Below are 20,519 nucleotides of genomic sequence, written 5' to 3'. Positions count from 1 at the left end.
GACCAGGAGAGGCTGGGCTGGGCAGGAATTGCGGGGGCGGGGAGGGGGGGTGGACCACAGCCCCAGCCACATGCCCCAGGGTTTCACACGGCCCCTGACTCCACTGTTCCAGATCGGTGGCCTCCGGGCCCTTCCCGCTCCAGTGACAAGGGCCCTGCCCAGCCTGGACACAGAGGAATGAGGACAGCAGAACGACGTGCGGTCCAGGGAAGAGGGCGTCTACCATCTTGTATTATTTTTCGGGGACTGAGCCTAAAGTAACCAGAAAGAACAAGTGTTTGAACAGCTAATAAAAGGATTTGAGTCTCCAGGGGAGTTGGTGCAATCTGACATCGAAGGAGAAGTTTGATTTTTTTTCCTTCCAGCAACCTTTCTCCCCTCTTCCAACAGAAACATCTTTTCCCTACAACCGGTGTCAGAAAATAGCTTCTGGCGAGTTGGGGAGAAACATTCCCAAACCTGGGAGGAGCCGACTTGGCCAGCCCCTTGCAAAGGGTCAGAGCACCACTGCACGTCTGAACCCAGGCCACTGGGACCTGCTACAAGCCAGAGTCTTGGGAAAGCCTGGCCAGTCTCAGCATGGCCACTTCTAGAGGCTCTGTGGCCTTTCTGGGTCAGTCTGCTTACCTGTCAGAGGTGGTGAGAGAGCTACTTTGATCACTTACCCCCAGGGCCCTGTCTAACCCTAAAATGGTCTGATTCTGGGATTTTGACTCTGGAAAAGGGAGAGAAAGTACTTACTGTCCTACCCATCTTTCAGGGACAGCCCCAAGGATTCAAATGAGCCACTGTGGAAAGGTTTTACCATAAAGGACTGAGCAAATGGGCATTTAAATTCCTGCCCAGGAGTGAAACCTACCAGAACCTGGCCCGCCCCTTCCCACCTTTGAAAACAGGTCCTGGTCCTCTGCGAATCACTCCCAGCCACACACACACACACACACACACACACACACACACACACAGTGTGATCTCAGAGATGGGAGCAGTGGCCCTGCACCCCATCCACTGCCAGATCTGCACCAGCCTTCCCACTAAAGGGGCTGAAGCCAGCCCATCTTCCCTTACAAATACCCTCCACAGAGCTCCCTGCTGCGTTCCCCCGGCCCCGACCCCAGTGGAGGGGATCCCAGAGGAAAGCTGCCTCGTTTCACATAAGCCCAGATGCTGCACGAGACCCGAGACAGGAGCCGGGCCCAGAGGTCCATGCTGATCGCACAGGACCCGGACCCAGGCTTAGCTGAAGAGCTCTTCCCTGGGGAGAGATGTCAGCTACTTCGTCGCACAGAAGGAAAACCCAGCAGCGGCTTTCCTGGGAGCTGGATTCGGAGAGGGGGAGGAGAAAGAGGAAACGCCCACAGGCCAGGGTGGAGGGGCGGATCAGACACCGAAAGCCCAGATCAGACACGACATTCCCAGAAGAAGGGTTAATAAAGCAGAACCGTGTTTATTAGGCACCCTTGCCCCTCACAGAGGAGCAAGACCCGGGACAGAAGCGCCTGAGACATCTCTCAAGGTTGCAGGAATCTCTCTGAAGACTCCAGAGAATGTAGCTGCTGACTGGCCGCCACCCCAGGAAGAACACGATTTGGCTGGAGCGTGGCTGTCGCAGGTGACCTTGACACGAAGCCAGGTGACCCTGACACGAAGCCGGAGTTGGCTCCTGGACTCCACAGACACTGAGGAGTGGGTGAGGGGCCCGGGGATGCCCAGCCGAACACTGGCAGATGGGGAGGGCCTCCCGGCTGAGGCCCATGACCTGTCCTGAGCCAGCGAGGGGGAGGGGGAGGGGAGAGCACAGGCTCCCAGGCAGACCCTCGCCCGGGTCAGGTCCCCAGATCTTCCCGCCTCCTCCTGGGGCCGCCTCAGTCCCACACGTAGGGGTTTCTAAAGACCTGAGCGTTCTTGCCTTCCTTCGGCAGGGTGGCATCCTGGTGGCTCTGGGGTGCGTAGATGTCTTCGGCCCGCAGGGTGGAGTTGGCACTGCCCATCACCTGGCTGTTAGCAGTGGCCCGCGGGAGGATGACGTCGTAAGCTCCTTCCGACTGGAAGGAAGAACAGGCGGTGTCACAGCTGGGTTCCGCCCGGGCGAATGCACACACACTCCCACTCCGCTTCCTGCAGGGCTGCGCCTGCCAGCTCCCCCTTCCCTCCCTGCCCTCCCCCCCTGCCCCCTTCCAGCCGGGCCTGGGATGGAGGACTCCGAGTCTGGAAATGGAGGAGCTGACCTCTGACCTCCAGCCCCTTATCTCACCCTGCAGAGGGCCACCCTCTGGGCATGGAAATGAGGCTCCCAGTCACCTCTGATGGTCCTGGGGCTTCACACAGTGGATGGCTCTTTCCAAAAGGATCTTCCTCTCAAGCCCTGTCCCACTCCCTAAACCTTGGGGCCCAACAGAGAGTGAAACACACAGGGCTTCTGTGACCCGGCCCGGCTACGCTCCCAGGCCCCCTTCCTCCAAGACTCTTAGCTGAGTACCCCCGGTGGCATTACACGCCCCCAACGGCATCACTGGCTGGTGTGCCGGGCCCAGAACACCCTTCTGTCAGGTCCCAGGCGTGTCACACGTTTCTCATCTAGCAGTCTGATTTAGAGACTTAAACCCCGAATGGTTTGGGGTTTCAGAGTTTTAAGTTTCGGAGACTTAAAATCCAAAGTCTCTGCCTGGATCCTGGTCGGAGCTGCGTTGGTTCTGTTCCTGTGTGGGTGAGGCTGGGGCATGGGTCCCAGGTCCCACCCTGGAGGGAAGGTGAGCTCCAGGCCTCACCTGCCTCATCCCTAGGCACACAGCTGCCACCAAACCCCCGCAGCTCCAGGGCCCCAGGCTGCCTTCTGAATCCACTCAGACCCGGGTGGTCCTCCCAACCCATTTACCGTCTCCAACTCCCCCTCCCCACGTAGCTCCTGGAACATCTAGGTCGAGGACGGCTTCTCCAACCTGGCTGTGTGTCAGAATCACCTGACTGTTTATGAAGCCACAGCCGTGCCTAGGGGGCCCCACCCCGCGGTGAGCTGGTGAATGTTTCACGACCCTGGTCTGTAATGTTGGCAGATCTCTGTGGGCGGTTATTCCCATCATGGCTTGGATAACTCCAAGTTATCAAGGTGACATCACTGAAGAGATGCTAACTGTTTGCTCCATCACACTGCTGGCCCTTGTGCCTTTTTAGCAAGTTCCCAGGGGATGGTAATGCTGGGGGTCGAGGGACCGTGTTTCTGGAGCCACCGTTAGAGAAAATATCTATTAGTTTAGCTCCTTCCTGAAGAAGCATGACTCCATGCACACAGGTGAGGGGTGGCCAGGTGGGGCACCCTGAGTGTCTGGGGGCCGGCAAACTGTGCTTGTGCCCTTCAGAGATCCATTCCTCGGCCTATCCTGGCTCCTGGCCGCAGCCTCCCTCTCCTGGAACCTAGCTGCAGGTTCAGGCTCCGGAGAGCGAGGGGTCTCCCCAAGAGCAACTGTCAGCCAGCCGGGGAGGAGGAACGTATAGGAGTGAGTAAGACTCTAACCCACCGGCTTCCTGTTCCCACCCGCCCTCCCTTGGCTAATGGAGCATCTGGTTTCCGGAGCCCAGGGGAGGTGTAAGGTCGAGAGCTGCTGCCCGCTGGTGGGGGGAAGGGAGCAGGAGAGCCTCTTGGGACAGCTGTGGTGGAGCAGCTAATACCTACCCAGACCTGCCCTGTGGTCCTCTGTCCACCACGAATGGCACCTACCTGGCTGAGGCCCCGCCTTGTCCCTCCCTAAGCTGCTTAGGGGAAAGCTGGCAGCTCCCACCAGCTCAGAGAGAGACTGTTCTGAGCAGCTGTCCTCAGTGGGTGTCTGACACCCCGATGACACAGGGCAGACAGGTCCCGCCACAGTGTCGCGCAAGACAGTAGGGGCGAGGAAGGCTTCGGGAGCTGGGGTCCTGGGCTCCCGATGGAGCCTGCCTTCTCCCTCCCGCTTCCACCCACCCTGCACCCCCGGGCACCCCACTCACCGGGGCTTGGTGCATCCGGGTCATCTCAGTGGGCTGGTACACACTGGTCAGCAGCTGCCCGTTGTACCCGCTGTACGGTGACACTGGTCTCTTAGCTGCAAGGAAACATAGCAGCTGTTCTGGGCTGGGCTTTAAGCTCCCTTTCCTGCTCGCAGGCAAGGCTCCCCAGGAGGCAGGGAGAGGGAAAAGGGGGCTAGGCCAGCCCTGGGGGTGAGGCTGCGGGTGTACCCCACCCCGTGGAGCCCAGCATCCCTTTGTTTAGATGCACAGAGAGCACAATGCTCGCCTTCCCCTGGGGCTTTCCCTGCAGCATGAGACCCCCTCCCACCGAAAAAACATCCCGTCAGCAACCTTCACATCCCCTTCCGCCCTCTGGGGCCAGAGGCCAAGAGGGGCACATGGACCTTTGGCCGCCTTCCAAGATGGCCAGCCTCCAGCTCTGGCCTCTCCTGCTGCGGGCCAGCTGCCAGGCGCCAGGGTAAATAAAGCAGAGACCCCACTGCCCGAGAGTCTGCATGGGGCAGGGCTGGGTGCTGTTTGCCCAGGACCCAGAGCTCCACCGGGGGGACTGCAGGCACATCCGGTCCTGTAGCCCCCTCACAAGTTTCCATAACTATTTTCAGCTCTGGGAACACTTCCCTGTGCCTTCCGGGGTGTTGATTTCCCGATCTGTCCTATGCTGCTGGGCGCTGGGTCGGAGGAAAGCTGCTGACCAATTCTGGGGACCGGGGAGAGGGCTGAGCCGTGAGGGCCGGGGCAGCGGATGCCCGTCTCCTGCCGGCTGATGGCCCTGCGGCTCTAAAGGGACCGCAACTCTATAGGGCTTCCTAAGTGCTGGGCTCACTCAATTGATTTTTCCATTTAGAAAAAATAAAATAAAAGGAAAAAAAACCCTTACAGCCCCAGAAGTGTTTGCCTTGAGGACAAAGGGTCTCTGGCCAGCAGGTGACAGCAAAGGTGGGGGCCGCCGAGGCTCCTCCCAACATTCGTCCCCAAGCCTCACCAACTGCACCTTCCCCCCTCACTTGGCACCAGGCTGTGCGGATGCCAGGGGCCACGCCACTGGGCAGGTCAAAGGTCAGTGCCTGGCAGGGTGAGGATCACTCCTTTCCCCAGGGCGGAGATAACAGGGATCGCAGCTTATAGAGAAAAAACAGTTTTGATTCTGAAACCTCCCCTGCCTCTGCCTCTGCCTCTGCCTCTGACCCCTGGCAGAGGTCCCAGAGGTAGTGCTCAACAATCAGGCAGGTCAAGTCTTAAGCCCCCAACACCTCGATCAGCAGAGTAGGGGGTCAGCGTCCAGGCTTTCCGGGTCACAGCAGACGAAGGGGCTGTATCCAGCCGGCCAAGAAAGCACGTGAGACGCGTGCCACAGGGCACATCCGGAAGGGCTCAATGCCTGGCACTCAGCGTGTGCTCAATAAACGCTAGTGGTCCTTGCAGTGAACAAATGCCAGAAAGAGGCTCCTTCCTTAGGGAGCTGGGAGCACGTCTGGCCAAGTCTCCTGGAGAATGGCCACCCCCTCCTGCCTCCCAAGCTTTTTCCGACGGGGGCTCGGCCCAGGCTGCAGGGGCTTCTCTTGCCTTCTTGCTGCTTCCACCTCCGAGGCGCCCTCGGCTCCAACCACCAAGGCTCTGGGGCTGCCTAGCACCTCAGGAGAGCCCCATCCCATTAACAAAGAGCCGGGGCAGGAGCTTGGGGACAAGCTGGCTATCGGATAGCGGGTGCTGCGTAGCTCAGCCTGTGGCACACGCGATTTTATGAAAAAGAAAAAAATTTGAACTGAAAAGACTTTAAGAGGAAACTAAGACTATGGATATGTACATAATGGAAAAACAAGCTCTGGAAGGATAATAATATTGACAGAGCTAATAGCTAATACTTCTAGAGTATCTTCCAAGCGCCAGAAGATGCATTATTTGAATCCTCAGAAGAATCCTATGAAACAGGAACCATTATTATCCCCATTTTACAGATGAGGAAACGGAGGCAGGAAAATATTAGCCAACAGTGATCAGTTCTGGGGATAGAACAGGAGGGAATGGGGTAGAACCGACAGTGGAGGGAAATTTTACCTGTAATGTGTAAAATTTTACAATGAAAATATATTCATGAATTGCGCGAGTATAGGGAAAATATCCTTAAAAAAAATGGAATTTAGGGGACTTCCCTGGTGGCGCAGTGGTTAAGAATCCACCTGCCAACGCAGGGGACATGGGTTCAGTCCCTGGTCCGGGAAGATCCCACATGCCTCGGAGCAACTAAGCCTGTGCACCACAACTACTGAGCCCGCACTCTACAGCCACAACTACTGAGCCTACGCGCCACAACTACTAAAGCCTGTGTGCCCTAGAGCCTGCGTGCTGCAACTACCGAGCCCACGTGCTGCAACTACTGAAGCCTGAGTGCCTAGAGCCCGTGCTCCGCAACAAGAGAAGCCACCGCAGTGAGAAGCCCACGCACCGCAATGAAGAGTAGCCCCCGCTCGCTGGAACCAGAGAAAGCCCGCGCACAGCAGCAGAGACCCAACCAACGCAGCCAAAAAGAAATAAAGAATTTTTTTTTAAATATGGAATTTAGGGACTTTAAGGCAGAAAACTCTGGATAATCTCAGGAACCTCCCATTTTGCTCAGGAGACCAGCCCCCTGTCCTGCAGTAAACCACCTGGAATAAAAGGGGACCTGGGGGGAGTTCCCTGGTGGTCCAGTGGTTAGGACTTGGCACCTTCACTGCTGCGGCCCAGGTTCAATTCCTGGCTGGGGAACTAAGGTCCCACAGGCTGCATGGTGTGGCCAAAAATTTTTAAGAACTAAAAAAATAAAATAAAAGGGCAGCTGGGGAGGATGTCCCATGACCCACCTGAGGCTGGCTCGTCCATGGAAAACGCCTTGTTTTCCACAAACATGCTCTGGCCCTTCTGCTCTTTCAGGATGGTCTCGTAGCCCACGCCCCGGGTGGGGTACAGGTCCCCCTGGTAGCTCTGCTCCGGGCTGGGCTTGGTCACCTGGGAGACCTCAGGGATGACATAGAAGAGCACGAAGGCCCAGGCATTGGCGGCGAGGGTGATGGCCAGCGTGGGGTCATCCCACGTGGGGCTGTTGCGCTGCTGGTTGCCGTAGGTGTACATGACAATCCACACCACCCAGATGGCGATGGAGGTGGCCGTGGTGAGCAGCACGAAGACCCCGTGCTTCCGCCAGCGCTTGAAGCGGCCGCACAGGGCGGGCCAGGCCCCCGTAAAGGCGCAGAGCAGCAGCAGCATGACGTAGATCAGCGCCATGACAAAGTCCACGTTGGCGATGGCACAGGGGGAGGCGGTGGCCCAGCTGGCACTGCCATTGGCCGGAGGGCCACCCTCACCGCCACCTGCCCGCACCAGCGTGATGATCAGCCACTCCGTGTTGATGATCACCTCCACGAGGCTCAGCAACAGGGCCACGATGAAGACCACCCAGCCCCGGGGCCCATGGTTCTTCCGGACCAGGAAGTTGAGGGCTAACACGTGGGCCACTAGGCAGGAGAAGCAGATGGCGAACAGGACCCCAAAGAGGAAGCGCCGAGAGGCACAGGTGGAGAAGTCAGGCTTCACCACGCAGGCAAAGACGAGGCAGAAGAGGCCCAGGGTCCCCAGCAGGAAGAACACCTGGGTCCCCAGCAGGCTCCGCTTCTTGGTGTCCTGCACGAAGGGGAGGCTGGCCACGAGGAAGATGGTGAGGACAAAAGTGGTGACGATGCCCGCCCCCGCCACTGCCTCCAAGATGATGCCCCAAGCCCCAGAGCGGTCACACAGGTTGTAATAGAGGGGGTTGAGGTCCGGGCTGCAGCCAGCTGGGGCGTGGTTCTGGGCCTGGGCCCCTGGGAGTAGGAAGAGAGGCAGTCCCAGGCATATCAGCACCGCCTTCTGGATGGCCATCCTGGCTCCCAGGCCAGGCCCCAGCTGGGTCCCTAGAGACGGAGGGGAGAAAAGGCAAAATCAGTCCTCCTGGGCAGACTCTGACACACGAGGTGCCGTTGGCCCCATCCTGAACCACGGCACACTGATCTTGTCTGTGCCTCTGGGCTTCAGAATCGTTCTTAACACAGAACTCCTGGGCCTTGTACCAAGTGACCAGAGAGGCAAATGAGATGAAACCCAAGTGTGATCCCTGTTCCCAGTCATGGAAAAGGAGGAAACTGGGCTGAATTTTCAGGCCCCTCCCCCTCCCCCAAATCATAACCTGGGCCCAGATATTCCCTGAGCTCTTGCAGGTGGGCTGGCGGCTGAGGTTTGTGAGCAAGTTCACTCAGCACTCAGTTCCTCTCTGTCCCGGGACTTCCAGAGTTCAAATGGCCAGACACCAAAGTCTACGGCAAATCAGCCACGCATTCATTCATTCAGCGAGCGTTTAACAAGCACCTGTAACAGGTGCAAACTGCAACCAGAGAAAGTGATGACTGAAAAGTTGCCCTTCATTTTACGGCTTTTAGTGCCAACGCTTCTCCTCAGAATCCAAAGTTCTTTGGAAGCTCAGTTGCTAGAGTCTCAAGAATAAAATCAACGAATTTCTGGGACTTTCCTGGTGGCACAGTGGGTAAGACTCCGTGCTCCCAATGCAGGGGGCCTGGGTTCAATCCCTGGTCAGGAAACTAGATCCCATATATAAGCTGCAACTAAGGTCTCGCATGCCACAACTAAGGAGCTGGCAAGCTGCAACTAAGACTCAGAGCAACCAAGTAAATAAATAAATATAAAAAAAAAAAAAATCAACCAATTTCCCAGCTAGGGAGTTAATGACTTAATGCAAAAATCTTCCTATGAGGCATTAACATTTTAAAAGCGAGAACCAGGCAAGGGCAAAGCAAAACCCAAAGAAATTAATCTATAATGGAAGAAATTAATCTATAATGTGTAGAGGCACAAAGAAATTAATCTATAATGGAAGATGTTGAGGCACTGTAGCTAGAAGGCAAGAAAGATGTCTTTTATTCACACCAGGAAGGTAACTTACTACTGCAACGACTCACTGGACCGGTCCCAGACAGCAGCCTTACTAAATGCTGTAGACTGGCACCAAAGAAAACCAAACCCCTGCTTTCAGTACCAGCTGGATTTTCCCTGTGTGAAGTGGAGGTAAAGAGTGTGGCAGGTTAAGAGAAATTAAAGACCAAATCAGTGAGTTTTCTACTCAAAGACTTTAAATTTACCTGGAGGACAGAAAATTTAAATGCTCTAAAAAGCAAGTCATAAATTCCAAAATTCTATGAAATGCAGGGACTCCACATTTAAATCACCCCTTATTATGTTCAAGTAACTAGGTGTAACCCCGCCTCTTCCTCTCTCACCTCTTGGACCCAGGAACTTTCCAGAAAGACAGCAACCAAGCTTTCCTGGGCTGATAGTGACCACTAGTGGCTGGGAGGGGAATGGCATGATCCAACTTCCCCACCACCTCTCTTTCTTCCCTTTAGGAGGTGGAGTGTATATTTGCACACCGCTAAGCCCTTCATGTTTTCACCATTCCTGGTTAGTTAATATATAACAGGCAAACAGAACTGTCTCTCCATGATTGAGAAAGGGAAGGACACTGCTACTAAGTCAGAGGAAATAAAACTCAAAATTGGGCTTCCCTGGTGGTGCAGTGGTTGAGAGTCCGCCTGCCGATGCAGGGGACGCGGGTTCGTGCCACGGTCTGGGAAGATCCCGCGTGCCGCGGAGCGGCTGGGCCCGTGAGCCACGGCCGCTGAGCCTGCGCGTCCGGAGCCTGTGCTCCGCAACGGGAGAGGCCGCGGCAGTGGGGGGCCCGCGTACCGCAAAAAAAAAAAAAAAAAAAAAGAAAAAAAAAAACCTCAAAATTAAGTGAAACTGACAGAATAAAGATCAACAACTTTCAAAATCCTGTAAGATATCCTCTACATATGCTCCTTGAAAGCATTTTAGGTCTCTCAGCCTTCCCAACTACAACCTCGTCTGCCAATTAAGCTTGCTTTTCCCCAAACAACACCTACCATTAACTTTTTTTTTTTTTCTTTTTTTGCAATACGCGGGCCTCTCACTGCTGTGGCCTCTCCCGCTGCGGAGCACAGGCTCCGGATGTGCAGGCTCCGTGGCATGTGGGATCTTCCCAGACCGGGGCACGAACCCGTGTCCCCTGCATCGGCAGGCGGACTCTCAACCACTGCGCCACCAGGGAAGCCCTACCATTAACTTTTAATAAATTAACGTTCCTGTGTGAGTTTGTTACTGTTTTCCTAAATAAATGGTACTGTAACGCAGCTAGTTTCTCTCGACTTCCAATGCAAAAGCATGTTTCCCCTACATCATGATTTAAATAAGTTCTTGTAGGGGACTTTGTGTAATAGTAAATCAATAAAGCACAAACTGTACTTTATTTACAAGGGCTGGGAAGAGAAAAGAGGAATCGGAGAGGGCTAACGGATAAGGAATATTGAACCACTCCAGGAGATAATTAATGGATAACGTGCTATGGGATCCTAAGCACTCAACCCCCTCATGAGTATTTCTGGCTCACAGCAAAACAGCTAGACCTTGGGGTGAAGTTGGAGATGTGGTATGAACCCTGAGAATGGTCACTCAGACTTAGCCTCGGGCAATCTGCACATCTTCAAGAGCTGCTCATCCCATCTCCCTCCGCCGGGTCCTAGGTCAGAACAGACAAATATTCCAAATCAGCAAATATTTACTGTGCGTCTAGGGGGACCAGGCCCAGTAGTTCCCCTAGACGCACAGTGGAAAATACAAAGATGAACAAACACAGTCCAAAAGGTAGGTCTACAAGAAAACTACCCAAAGAAGAATAAGGTAAGTGTCACACAAAAGAATTTACCTCTGGGGAGAGAAAAGTGCTACAGGAACACAGAGGAGGAAGCTCTTCCCAGCTGAGGGGGTCAGAAAAGACAGAGTGAAGAACACCTCCCAACAGCATTTTATTCAGTTTCTAATCAAATTCACCAAGTATGAACTGAGTCTGTAAAGGGAGGTTGCAGCTGGCTGGCTACAGATTAGAGACACTACAGGGAAGGAGTTTAGGGCTTGATTCTAAAGGCAGTGGGTAGGGAGGGTGGGAGGGAGGGAGACGCAAGAGGGAGGAGATATGGGAACATATGTATGTATATGTATAACTGATTCACTTTGTTATAAAGCAGAAACTAACACATCATTGTAAAGCAATTATATTCCAATAAAGATGTTAAGAAAAAAATAATAAATAAAGGCAGTGGGGAGCCACTGAAGGCTGTTTTTTAAATGATGAGGGCATAACCAGCGTTGTGCTTTAAGATTTAAGTCTGGCAAAAAAAGCACAGGCAATCGATTTGTTGAGGACACATTCTTCCCCGGCTAAAGACCAAGGCCAAAGGTAAGGCCTAATGGAGATCCTTTCCCAGATAAAGTCTAAGGCCTGTCTGGGTGTGGGGAAAAGGATGCTAAGTCCACGCTACAAGTTCAAATCTTATAACAGCCATGTCATTACAAAGCACCAAGCCCGTAGCCTGCGACCACTATGTCAATCCCTCTTCTTGGTCTATCTTGCTCTTAGAGCCATACCTGCTTGTACCTTGCGAGAATCCAACACCTCATAAGAACTTGGGCCAGGGCCAGAGAAGCTTCACAGCCCTCACCCCAATTTCCTTCTCACTTTGCCGTTGGCCCTGGACCTTACCCTTCAAGCCTGTCGGTCCCACCAACATGGGAACTTCAAAGTAGGGGAGTGGAGAGACAGGCAGACACCAACTCAAGTGGGGAAAATTGGACCCATTGGTCCTGGTTCTTGTCCACTGCCTGGGACAGCGACCCTTGGAGGCCAGCAGGAGACTTAAAGAAAGCTCAGCCCAGTGTCCTTCAACATCCAGGAATGCAGATTCAGCCAGCCAAGGGATGCTGTGTTTAAAGATGGCGGCCAAGGGGGAAAGGACTTGGATGAAACAGACCAGCTCTGCCTTGAGACTCTCCCTCCTGCGGGTCCCTAGAGCCTGCACTTCCAGGCTTTTTGAGCCTCCATCGTTAGAATTGTGTGCATAGGCGTCTCCCCTACCTGGCTGTAAGGTCTGAGGGGAGTGAACAAGACTTGTTTTTCTTAGCATCCCCTGCAACATCTAGTCTTGCACTGAACATAGTAGGCATTTGAAAAGCATTCACTGAACGGACTTGGTGCCCATTTCTCACCATCCCAGTCCAGCCTCTTCATTTTAGAGTCACGTCTCCTGCTTTAAGGTTCTCAGTAGGGGAGACTTCCCTGGTGGTCTAGTGGTTAAGACTCCGAGCTCCCAATGCAGGGGGCCCAGGTTCGATCCAGGGTCAGGGAACTAGATCCCACATGCCACAACTAAGAGTCCGCGTTGATCCAGGGTCAGGGAACTAGATCCCACGTGCCACAACTAAGAGTCCGCGTGCTGCAACTAAAGATCCCGCATGCCTCAACTAAGACCTGGCACAGCCAAATAAATATTTTTTTTTAAAAAAGGTTCTCAGTAGGACCAAGGAGGGGGACCTCCTTCAGTCCCATGAGTTCCCCCCACACCATGGCTGCAGCCCAGCCGAGCTGCAGATTATTTTCTGGACAAAGGGGCCCTTTTGCTTCACCTCCCTGGAATCAGTTATACAAGTATTTTTAATCACCTCTGAAATCGGCCTTTCCCTAGGCTCAGCCACTCAGTCCCCAGCTCAGGTCTGAGTCAGCCCAATCCAGTTCCAGAATCCCCTTCCTCCCTCTCTCCCTCTCCCAGGGGAGGCAGAGAGACCTCAGCAGAGTGGTGGCTCAGAGGCCCAGCCAGCCCTGAATGGGCTTCACCCAGCAAGGATGAGGCAGCCAGGCCTTCTCACCTTTCCTCACTCCCCTACCATCTACACGAAAGCCTGAGAACCATCCTGAAAAGGGCAACACGAGCTTCACAGTGCGGCCTTGGTCTGTCTCCTGGGCTCAAAGGGACGAGTAAGATATAGACCCACAGCCAGGTACCTTCAAGTGTGCCATGACCATGTAGAGGCCCCTCTCCGAGGCACCTAAGCAGAGCCACAGAGGAGCCTCCTTCCTGCCGGGTCTGCCGCCACTCAGCAGCCCATAAAGAGAGACGGATGGACCCACTGGCAGCCTTCCCACATCCTCCCCTTCTCCCATCCATCTCCTCCTTCCTCTTCGCCCCTGGTTAGGTCCTGCCGTCTTACTCCTCTGTTCAGGGGGCTCTGGTGTTTAAACCAACCAATAAGAAGAGGGATCGGAGATCCCTGTACCTGTACGGGGCTACTTCAGTGCCCAAGTTGGGGGGTGGGATCGGGGGTGGGGTAGAGGGCTTCCAGGAACCTCAGGCTTAGACCTTCACACCGAGGGCGGGTATTTGGCTCCCAATTCCCTGAACATTCTGAAACACGTGAGTCCTCAACCCAAGGGTCTGCTCTGGAAAGCCACTCCGGAATGCGCCCCACCCCCCAGCGGCACGCCCTCCCCCAGCCACAGATAAAGGCCCAGGCAGGGAACCTCCAAGAGCACAAAACCCTATTTCAACATATTCGGGTCCCTGAGCTTTAGGATCAAGAGCGTGGGGGTTTTTTCAGTGACTGCGTTTTGCTGGGTTTAAAACTGTGGGTCTGGGGCTGGAGAGGCGCAACTCCACCTCCGCGGCTGGGAAGGGCGCAGGAAACCCCGTGGGGCGTGAGGGAGGAGCGGGGAAAGGGAAGGGATCTAGAAGCCACGCCGCCAAAGGTAGAGGGCCTACGACTGACCGAAGTTCCGAACTTCCCGCAGGAAGATTGAGCCCTCCCCTCCCTACACCTCTCGCCGGGACCGGGGTCCACACCCACGCTCCCCTGGATGGCGGAACAGAAAGAGCAGGGGGCCAGCCTCTCTCCCATTTCCTCAGGTCCCAGAAACCTGCCCTCCCCATCCACGGTAGCGGGCCGCGGGGAGGACGCCGGCCCCCCAGTCACTACTGGCCGCGGAGTCACGCAGAGAGGCTGCGAGGGAGGAGGGGGTAGTCCTTGGAGACCCCGATCGTGGAGTTCTCCCTCGCCGCCAACTCCGAGCCGCAGCGCCGGGCTTCCCACACCCCCAGTCCCCAGCCTGCTCCGCTTTGGAAAGTTTCTGCGAGCGAGCGAAGTAGGAGCGGTGTCCTCCGCCCCCCGGTTCGCCACCCCTGGGCCTCAACCCTCGCCCACTCCCCACCAGCCCGACCCCACTCTTCCCGGCGGCCGAGGGGAGGGCGGAGCGAGCAGGCTGCAGCCCTTACCTGGGACGCGTCGCCGGCCCAGCTCCGGCGCGGCGTCTGGGGCCAAGTCCAGGCGGGGCGCGAGCGGGGGTGGGAGGGACTCGGCGCAGAGAGCGGGGCCAGGCCCAACCCTGGTCTGAGGTGGCGGGGCTCAGGCGGGGGATCGGGGCGCAGGGCCTGCCTCTCCCCGGGACTCGGAGCTGGCTGCGCTCCGTCTCTCGCCCTCGCGCTGGCCTCTGCCCGCGCTCGGCTCCTTTCTCGCAGCGAGGGTGGGCCGGCGCCTGCATCACCGTGACATCACCTCCATTGAGGAGCTTATCGGGCGCCCGCGGCGCTCCAGGTACGTGCAATCCGCTTACACAGTAACAAAGCCCGGCCGGCCCTCCCCCCACCCATCCCCGACTCACCTCCAGGCTCCGACTAGACGCACTTTCCGGCAGGGGAGGGAGATCGGAGTTTCTGGCCAAGCCGGCTTGTGGGTTGCTGCTGTTTACTGCCACGCCCCCGCACGCGGGCGCGCGCACACTCACGCGCACTTACTTTCGGGACTCGGTTTTCTCTCCGGAAAGCGGTTTGGGGTGCAGCCCAACACAATTCGCGGGCGGGCTCTCCCTCTCCGCAAGTCCCAGCGCGCGCGCACACAAACACGCGCGGGGGCCACCTTGGTGCGTCTCTCCGGGACGGACACCTAGTCTTTGTCACCTTCGTCCTAGCTCTCCCGTGAGACACACGCGGGGCACAGTTCGCCGCTCCGGACTAGAGCGACGCGCACACTCAGATACAAAGTCTGTCTTTGTCGCGCCTTCTGAGCCCCCTGCCCTCCCCGAGCTTGCACACGTGGACACACCACACACCGAGCGTCCACCTCTTGCACGCGCGATCCTTCCCCGGCACCCGGCTCACCAAGTGTGCGTGGGAACGCCACCGCGCGCGCCCCTAACGCCGTGGGCCGGGCCCAGAACCACTCGGGACCGTGGGCAGAAGTCGCCCTGGGTCCGACTACCCGGCGCCTGGGTTTCCTGCGATCGCCCGTGACACGGTCCACCTTAGCGCGCGCTCCCCTCCCCGTGTCCCCGTTCCCTGTTCGGACCTGTCCTAATTAGCCTTCACGGTTCAGTTCCCCGAGGTACAGTGTTTAACCAGGCCCCCGCGGTCTCTGCGCTCCGTGACACATCGGCCTGGCCACGGAGTCCTGCCCCTGCCGCCGCCCGGGGACTTTTGCACGAGTTCGAGTTCCCCCCTCCCCGTACCCCAACCTCACTCCCTATCCCGGGGTGCGTCAGCGGGTTGCCCCCCTTTCCTCTCCGGTCCCAGGAATCAGCAGAAGGGGAACTGCAGAAATGGGGAAGCGAATCCAACCTAGGATCACCCCGACCCAGTAAACAAGAGATTTTCCCGCTGCCTTCTCCCAGGGCTGCGGGCTCCGCGAGAGGTGGGCTACGCAGCGGGGCCTAGTTGGCAAGCGCCGGAGGCCCGGAGGGGCCGCGGCGCACCGAGAAGGGAGTGCTTGTTGCGCCTGGCCGGGGCCCAGGGGACGCGGAGGCAGGGCCGGGCGCCGGGTCTCCGGGGTGCTGGTTCTCGTGACGCCGAGTTGCCTGGGGGATCGCCAGCGGCGCGCGGTCGGAATCAGCCGGTGGCCGGGCGGGCGGCTGGGCGTGTTAGTTCTGCCCGGAGCGCCCGGGAGGAGGGCGGGAATCGTGGGGGGAGGCGGCTGGTCTCGGGCTGGGGGTAGCAAGGTGGGGGAGGGCGCAGGCAGAGGGGAGGGGACCTCCCGGGCTGTTTGTTTGCGTGCTTCCATCTATGACAACCAGAAGTCAAACTCCCTGAATCACCCGGAGCTGCCGGAGCGATAAACCCCACGCTGGCTCCTCCCCTCGCACACCAGTTTTCGGACTCCTGGAGGGATTGTTTGCTTAGCAGCCTGGGCTGGCGGTGAGGCCCTGCTTTTCTAGAACCCTATATCTCTTCCTGCGCCTGGCCCTCTCTGGCTGGCCTGGAAAATGTGAGGACTGAATTGTTTCAATTCTTTTCAATGTTGAGAGGAAGAGCGCATTGCTGTGCCTTTGGTCTCCTTCCCCTAATAACTCCACCTCCTGCATCTCAGGGACGACCCTGCACACGCACACACCGGACGTGAGCACGTGCAGACCTGTGTAAGGGCCAGGCAGTGGGGGACCCACCCTGAAAGGGGGAGCAGCAGGTCAGACCTTCCCGAAACAGATCAGTCACTCTAACCTCTGACTAGTTTTCATCAGCTGGGCAACCAACGCTGAAACAAGTTTGCTGGGAGGGGTCCCTCGTTAGCATATGTTTAAAGCCAGCTCTAGGAGCCTGGGAAAGGGGTGGGGAGACCAGGATACAAGTGACCTCAGGGAGACACAGGTGAATTCGGGATCTGTCTCCATCCGTGGAGAACCCCTTCACCCTCCAGAGACTTCTCCCATTAGGCAAGTCTCACCCCTCCCTCCGGGCCCAGGCAGGGGCCAGGTTGGGGTATCCGGTGCCTGGCCACCCACTGGCGGTGATCTGGAAACAGGCCTGGACACCTCAGTGAATGAGCTCCGCCCCCAGCCAGCCCTGTGCCGTGATGGCAGTGGAAATGTAGGGCCGTTTTCTGAGAACCGTTTGCTCTCTCCCTTTCCGCCCCATCTCACTCTGGAACAGGATATGCCTTCAGGACAAAGGAAGGCCCTCGGGGCAGACGACCTGGGGCTTCTGAGGCTCCAGGATCCCTGGTGCCCTTGGCTTTAATCCCCCAGGGCCTGTCAATAGCAGGAACACTGGAGGGTGGAGATCCTGAGAGCCTCACCCCCAGCCCTGGGAGCTGGATGGCTGTGGGTCCCGATGGACACGGCCACGTGTCCGGGAGAGAAGTTTGGTGGGAGGCGCCATGCGTCAAAGACTCCAACCGCGGACTCATCTGCGCCCCCAGGTACCCTTCGCCCAAAGTAATAATACATAGGCACGTAAGCCTTTATGAACTCCCATCTTCCCCAAAAGGTAACACTTTGAGAAGCGGTCCCACAGGGACACTGCCTCCCCACTGTTCAGATAGATCTTGGATTAACGGATTGTGTGGACGGCGTCTGTACCCCTCCTTCCCAGCACGGTGTGTGAGTTCCTGTTGGCCGCCGGCTGATCGAAGCTACCTTTATTCACTGGAACAATTCCTTTTTGAGCCACATGAGTCTAAGCCGGTGACAAGGCCCAGGGTGGGGTGCAGCTTTGCCACTTGCCGGTTGTATGGCCTGGACAAGTCACTTCACTGCTCTGAGCCCCACTTTCCTCTACGATAAAGAGGTCAGGATAGCACCACCCCCAATCCTTGCAACGAAGCCATGTCTAAAATGGGCCTCGCACAAGCTTGACACTCAGATGCTCAGTGATCAACCTCTCCTTTCCTGGTCCATCCCCTCTGAGCCTTAGTCCCCTGACAGTTAAAAAGGCCTAGCAGTGGGAATTCCCTGGTGGTCCAGAGGTTAGGACTCCACACTTCCACTGCCAGGGGCGCGGGTTCAGTCCCTGATCAGGGAACTAAGGTCCTGCAAGCCATGCATCGTGGCCAAAAAAAAAAAAAAAAAGTTCTAGCAGTGTTTAATCCAAACTCTTGCAGTAGCAGCCTCGCTGTGTCATGCTCTGGGCTTCTCCTGTGCTATCCCTTTCCTCCCCCAACCCCCTTTCCCTGTCTGACCAAAGGTTTGTAAAACCTGCCCTGCCTCAAAGCTCAGCTCCAATGTCCCTTTCTCTGCCATGCTTTCCTCACCTTCCCCAGAATGAACCGTTGTGAGCTGCCCTGTTTACCCACAGCCTAGTATGCATTTGTTTATTTATCATTTATCCCGGTGTATCTTAGCCTTCTCAGTTCTTGTCCTCTCAATAGCAGGGACACGTCTCACTCGTTTTGTTGTTCCCGGTATCTGGCACCGAACCTGACACTCGGTAGATCCATGTATTCTATGGTTTGAACCCTAGCAGCAAGAGTTGAGACATGGCCCCTGGAGGGCAGCCCCCTGCTGACCTTCCCCATCACCCTGGGGTGGACCACCGCAAACACCATGCAAACAGGGCCATACCTGCCTTGCCCACTGGCCACAGGCCTTCCTGGGAAGCAGGCAAGCCCAGTACCTGCTGGACACACCACCTCCCCTGGGCCGGCAACGCCCTGCATTAGAATGCGGGGTAGGGGCCTTGGCAACCCAACTTGGGGCACTGGAGGAGCAGGTGAGCTGGCCCCGGGGGTGCTCGAGGTCAGTTCTGCTCCCTAGAGGGGCTTCCCTATTGCCTGGGTAGCAGGGGTCCTGGATTGCCGGTTCAGTGTGCAGAATCTCTTTCAGAATCCATTTCCTCCTCCGGGGACTGGGAGGCCAGCTCTCCCTCCCTAGAGGGTTGAGTGCCCCTGGTCTTGCTGCCTGGCCCCCTGGTCCCCGTGGAGCAGACGTAGTCCCTCGCTGAGCTGAGGGTGAGGCTCTTGGCCCCCTGACAGGTAGGTGCCTGGAATCTTGCACTCGGCAGCTGGGTGTCCCCAAACCAGCCGGTAAACAGATTTTGCATTTGACCTCTCCTTGCTCCCAGGCTCCGCATTAACTGGTTCCTGCCCAGGCTGTGGTGTCTGGCTAAGTTTCCTCTTCTCTTCAGCTCCCAGGACTGCCGGCTTGGAGCAGCCTGATACCACCAGGCATTTTGAGAGGACCCAGGTACCAAGGTGGCCCCTTAAGAAGCAGGAAGCCAGGGGCCAGGGAGCAGGTGAGATAAACACCCATTCACCACAACCCGCTGCCCATGGATGACCCCTCTGGGAGGGTACCCGGAAGCGTGCCTAGGGCAGAACCTGCCGGAATGTCACCTGACGCTGAGCCCATCCATGGTGACCGCAAAATCTGCCTCTCCCTCTCCCCCCTTCCCTGCCCATGGCTCAGTGGCCACTAACCAGCTCCCTGTTCGAAGGAGAGAGCTGCATTTTCTGAGCTGCCTAGGTCTGGAGAACCTCCGTCAATAGACTGAGTGAATCTAGGAACCAGGGTCCAGGGATTCAGGCCCCTCAACCCGCCCCTTCCAAAAACGGAAAAGAAATGTGTACACAGCAGTGTTTAGTCCCCCTTCCCTTCCTTGAGGAAGAGTCCCCCCTCACACCCCCCCACACCCCCCTTGTGAGAACATTTCAGGGCAGGCGCACCCTCCCACTGGGGTTACACACACACAACCTAATCACCCTGCCTGCAGTCTTCCTTCCGTTCCTGACACCTCCAGTCACCTGCAAACCCCCTCTGCTGCGGGACATTCACTGACTTCCCCCTGGCATTCTCGGCTCCTAAGATCGTCACTGGTTCCCACTCCCTCTGAGTAAAAGATCTAACTCCCTTGCCCAGCATTTAAGGCCCCTGCAGCCTGCATTCAACCTGGACTGGCCACCTCCTCTCCCTCCTCTTCCCCACAGGAAACGGCCACTGCAGCCTGAGAGGTCAGCTCTGGGTCTGGCCACCGGACTGACCTTCCTGTGGCTTCACTCACAATGTCCCCCACTCTCAATCCAGGGCGCCCCTTCCTGGCCTCTCTAAACCGTTCCCCCTTTAAAGCCTCTGCTTCTCCCAGAAGACTTTGCTGGTGACCCGCCCCATACGACTCCTCCCTCTGCCCTCCCAAAGCTTCCCCTCTAGCATGAATTTGCCAATCTTGTGCTGCTTTGCACAGTTAATTATATTTTATGCATAGATATCTGGCCTCTGTAATTCCATGATAGGCTCAGTGGGGAGCAGATTTCATGCCTTGCCTTCCCTGCAGCCCCCAGGATACTGCTCTGTACCTATAATAAAATGGGTGGAATGATGGACCAAGGCCGGAGGGATGCCGTCAGCCGTTTCTAGGGGGAAGGGGTGGGCTCCGGGTCTAGGCTTGGCCTGGCTGCTGTCCTGAGCTCCACACTCAGGTCCCTGCCTCCCAGAATCCCAGGCCGAGAAGCTCAGAGACGCACAAACACTGGCTGATCGAATAACGCAACAACACCCATAATAGTTTATACCTCTGTGTAGCATTGTACAGCTTTCCGTGTCTTTTATGTATATTTGATCTTGACAACCCTAGGAGTTCAATTTCAAACTGAGGTTCGGGCCTCCCTGGTGGCGCAGTGGTTGAGAGTCCGCCTGCCGATGCAGGGGACGCGGGTTCGTGCCCCGGTCCGGGAGGATCCCACATGCCGCAGAGCGGCTGGGCCCGTGAGCCTTGGCCGCTGAGCCTGCGCGTCCGGAGCCTGTGCTCCGCAGCGGGAGAGGCCACAACAGTGAGAGGCCCGCGTACCGCAAAAAAAAACCCCAAAAAACTGAGGTTCATAAAGGCTAAGGGACT

General features: G+C 56.7%; 1 protein-coding gene across 3 annotated transcripts; it reads right to left on the bottom strand.

Moving 5' to 3' along the window:
• Positions 1-219: 219 nt before the first annotated feature.
• On the bottom strand, positions 220-15,838 carry GPRC5C (G protein-coupled receptor class C group 5 member C). 3 transcript variants are annotated; one of them, XM_065896839.1, is made up of 5 exons: positions 15,674-15,838; positions 14,588-14,936; positions 6,843-7,928; positions 3,982-4,076; positions 1,428-2,045 (listed from the first exon to the last, which is right to left on the bottom strand). In XM_065896839.1, the coding sequence occupies exons 3-5, from the start codon at positions 7,894-7,896 to the stop codon at positions 1,866-1,868; spliced, it is 1,329 nt and encodes a 442-aa protein (XP_065752911.1). In that variant the 5' UTR covers positions 7,897-7,928; positions 14,588-14,936; positions 15,674-15,838; the 3' UTR covers positions 1,428-1,865. The 3 variants fall into 3 exon arrangements, with proteins under 3 accessions (XP_065752909.1, XP_065752911.1, XP_065752910.1); XM_065896838.1 differs by lacking the exon at positions 15,674-15,838 and adding an exon at positions 14,202-14,461 and having other exon boundaries at positions 14,588-14,645; XM_065896837.1 differs by lacking the exons at positions 14,588-14,936; positions 15,674-15,838 and adding an exon at positions 220-252 and having other exon boundaries at positions 1,896-2,045; positions 6,843-7,896.
• Positions 15,839-20,519: the final 4,681 nt, after the last annotated feature.

This window comes from Phocoena phocoena, chromosome 19 (genome assembly GCF_963924675.1).
Source record: "Phocoena phocoena chromosome 19, mPhoPho1.1, whole genome shotgun sequence".
In the NCBI taxonomy this organism is placed as follows: Eukaryota; Metazoa; Chordata; class Mammalia; order Artiodactyla; family Phocoenidae; genus Phocoena; species Phocoena phocoena.
The sequence above is the reverse complement of the archived record's forward strand: the minus strand, read 5'-3'. Positions and strand labels throughout refer to the sequence as shown.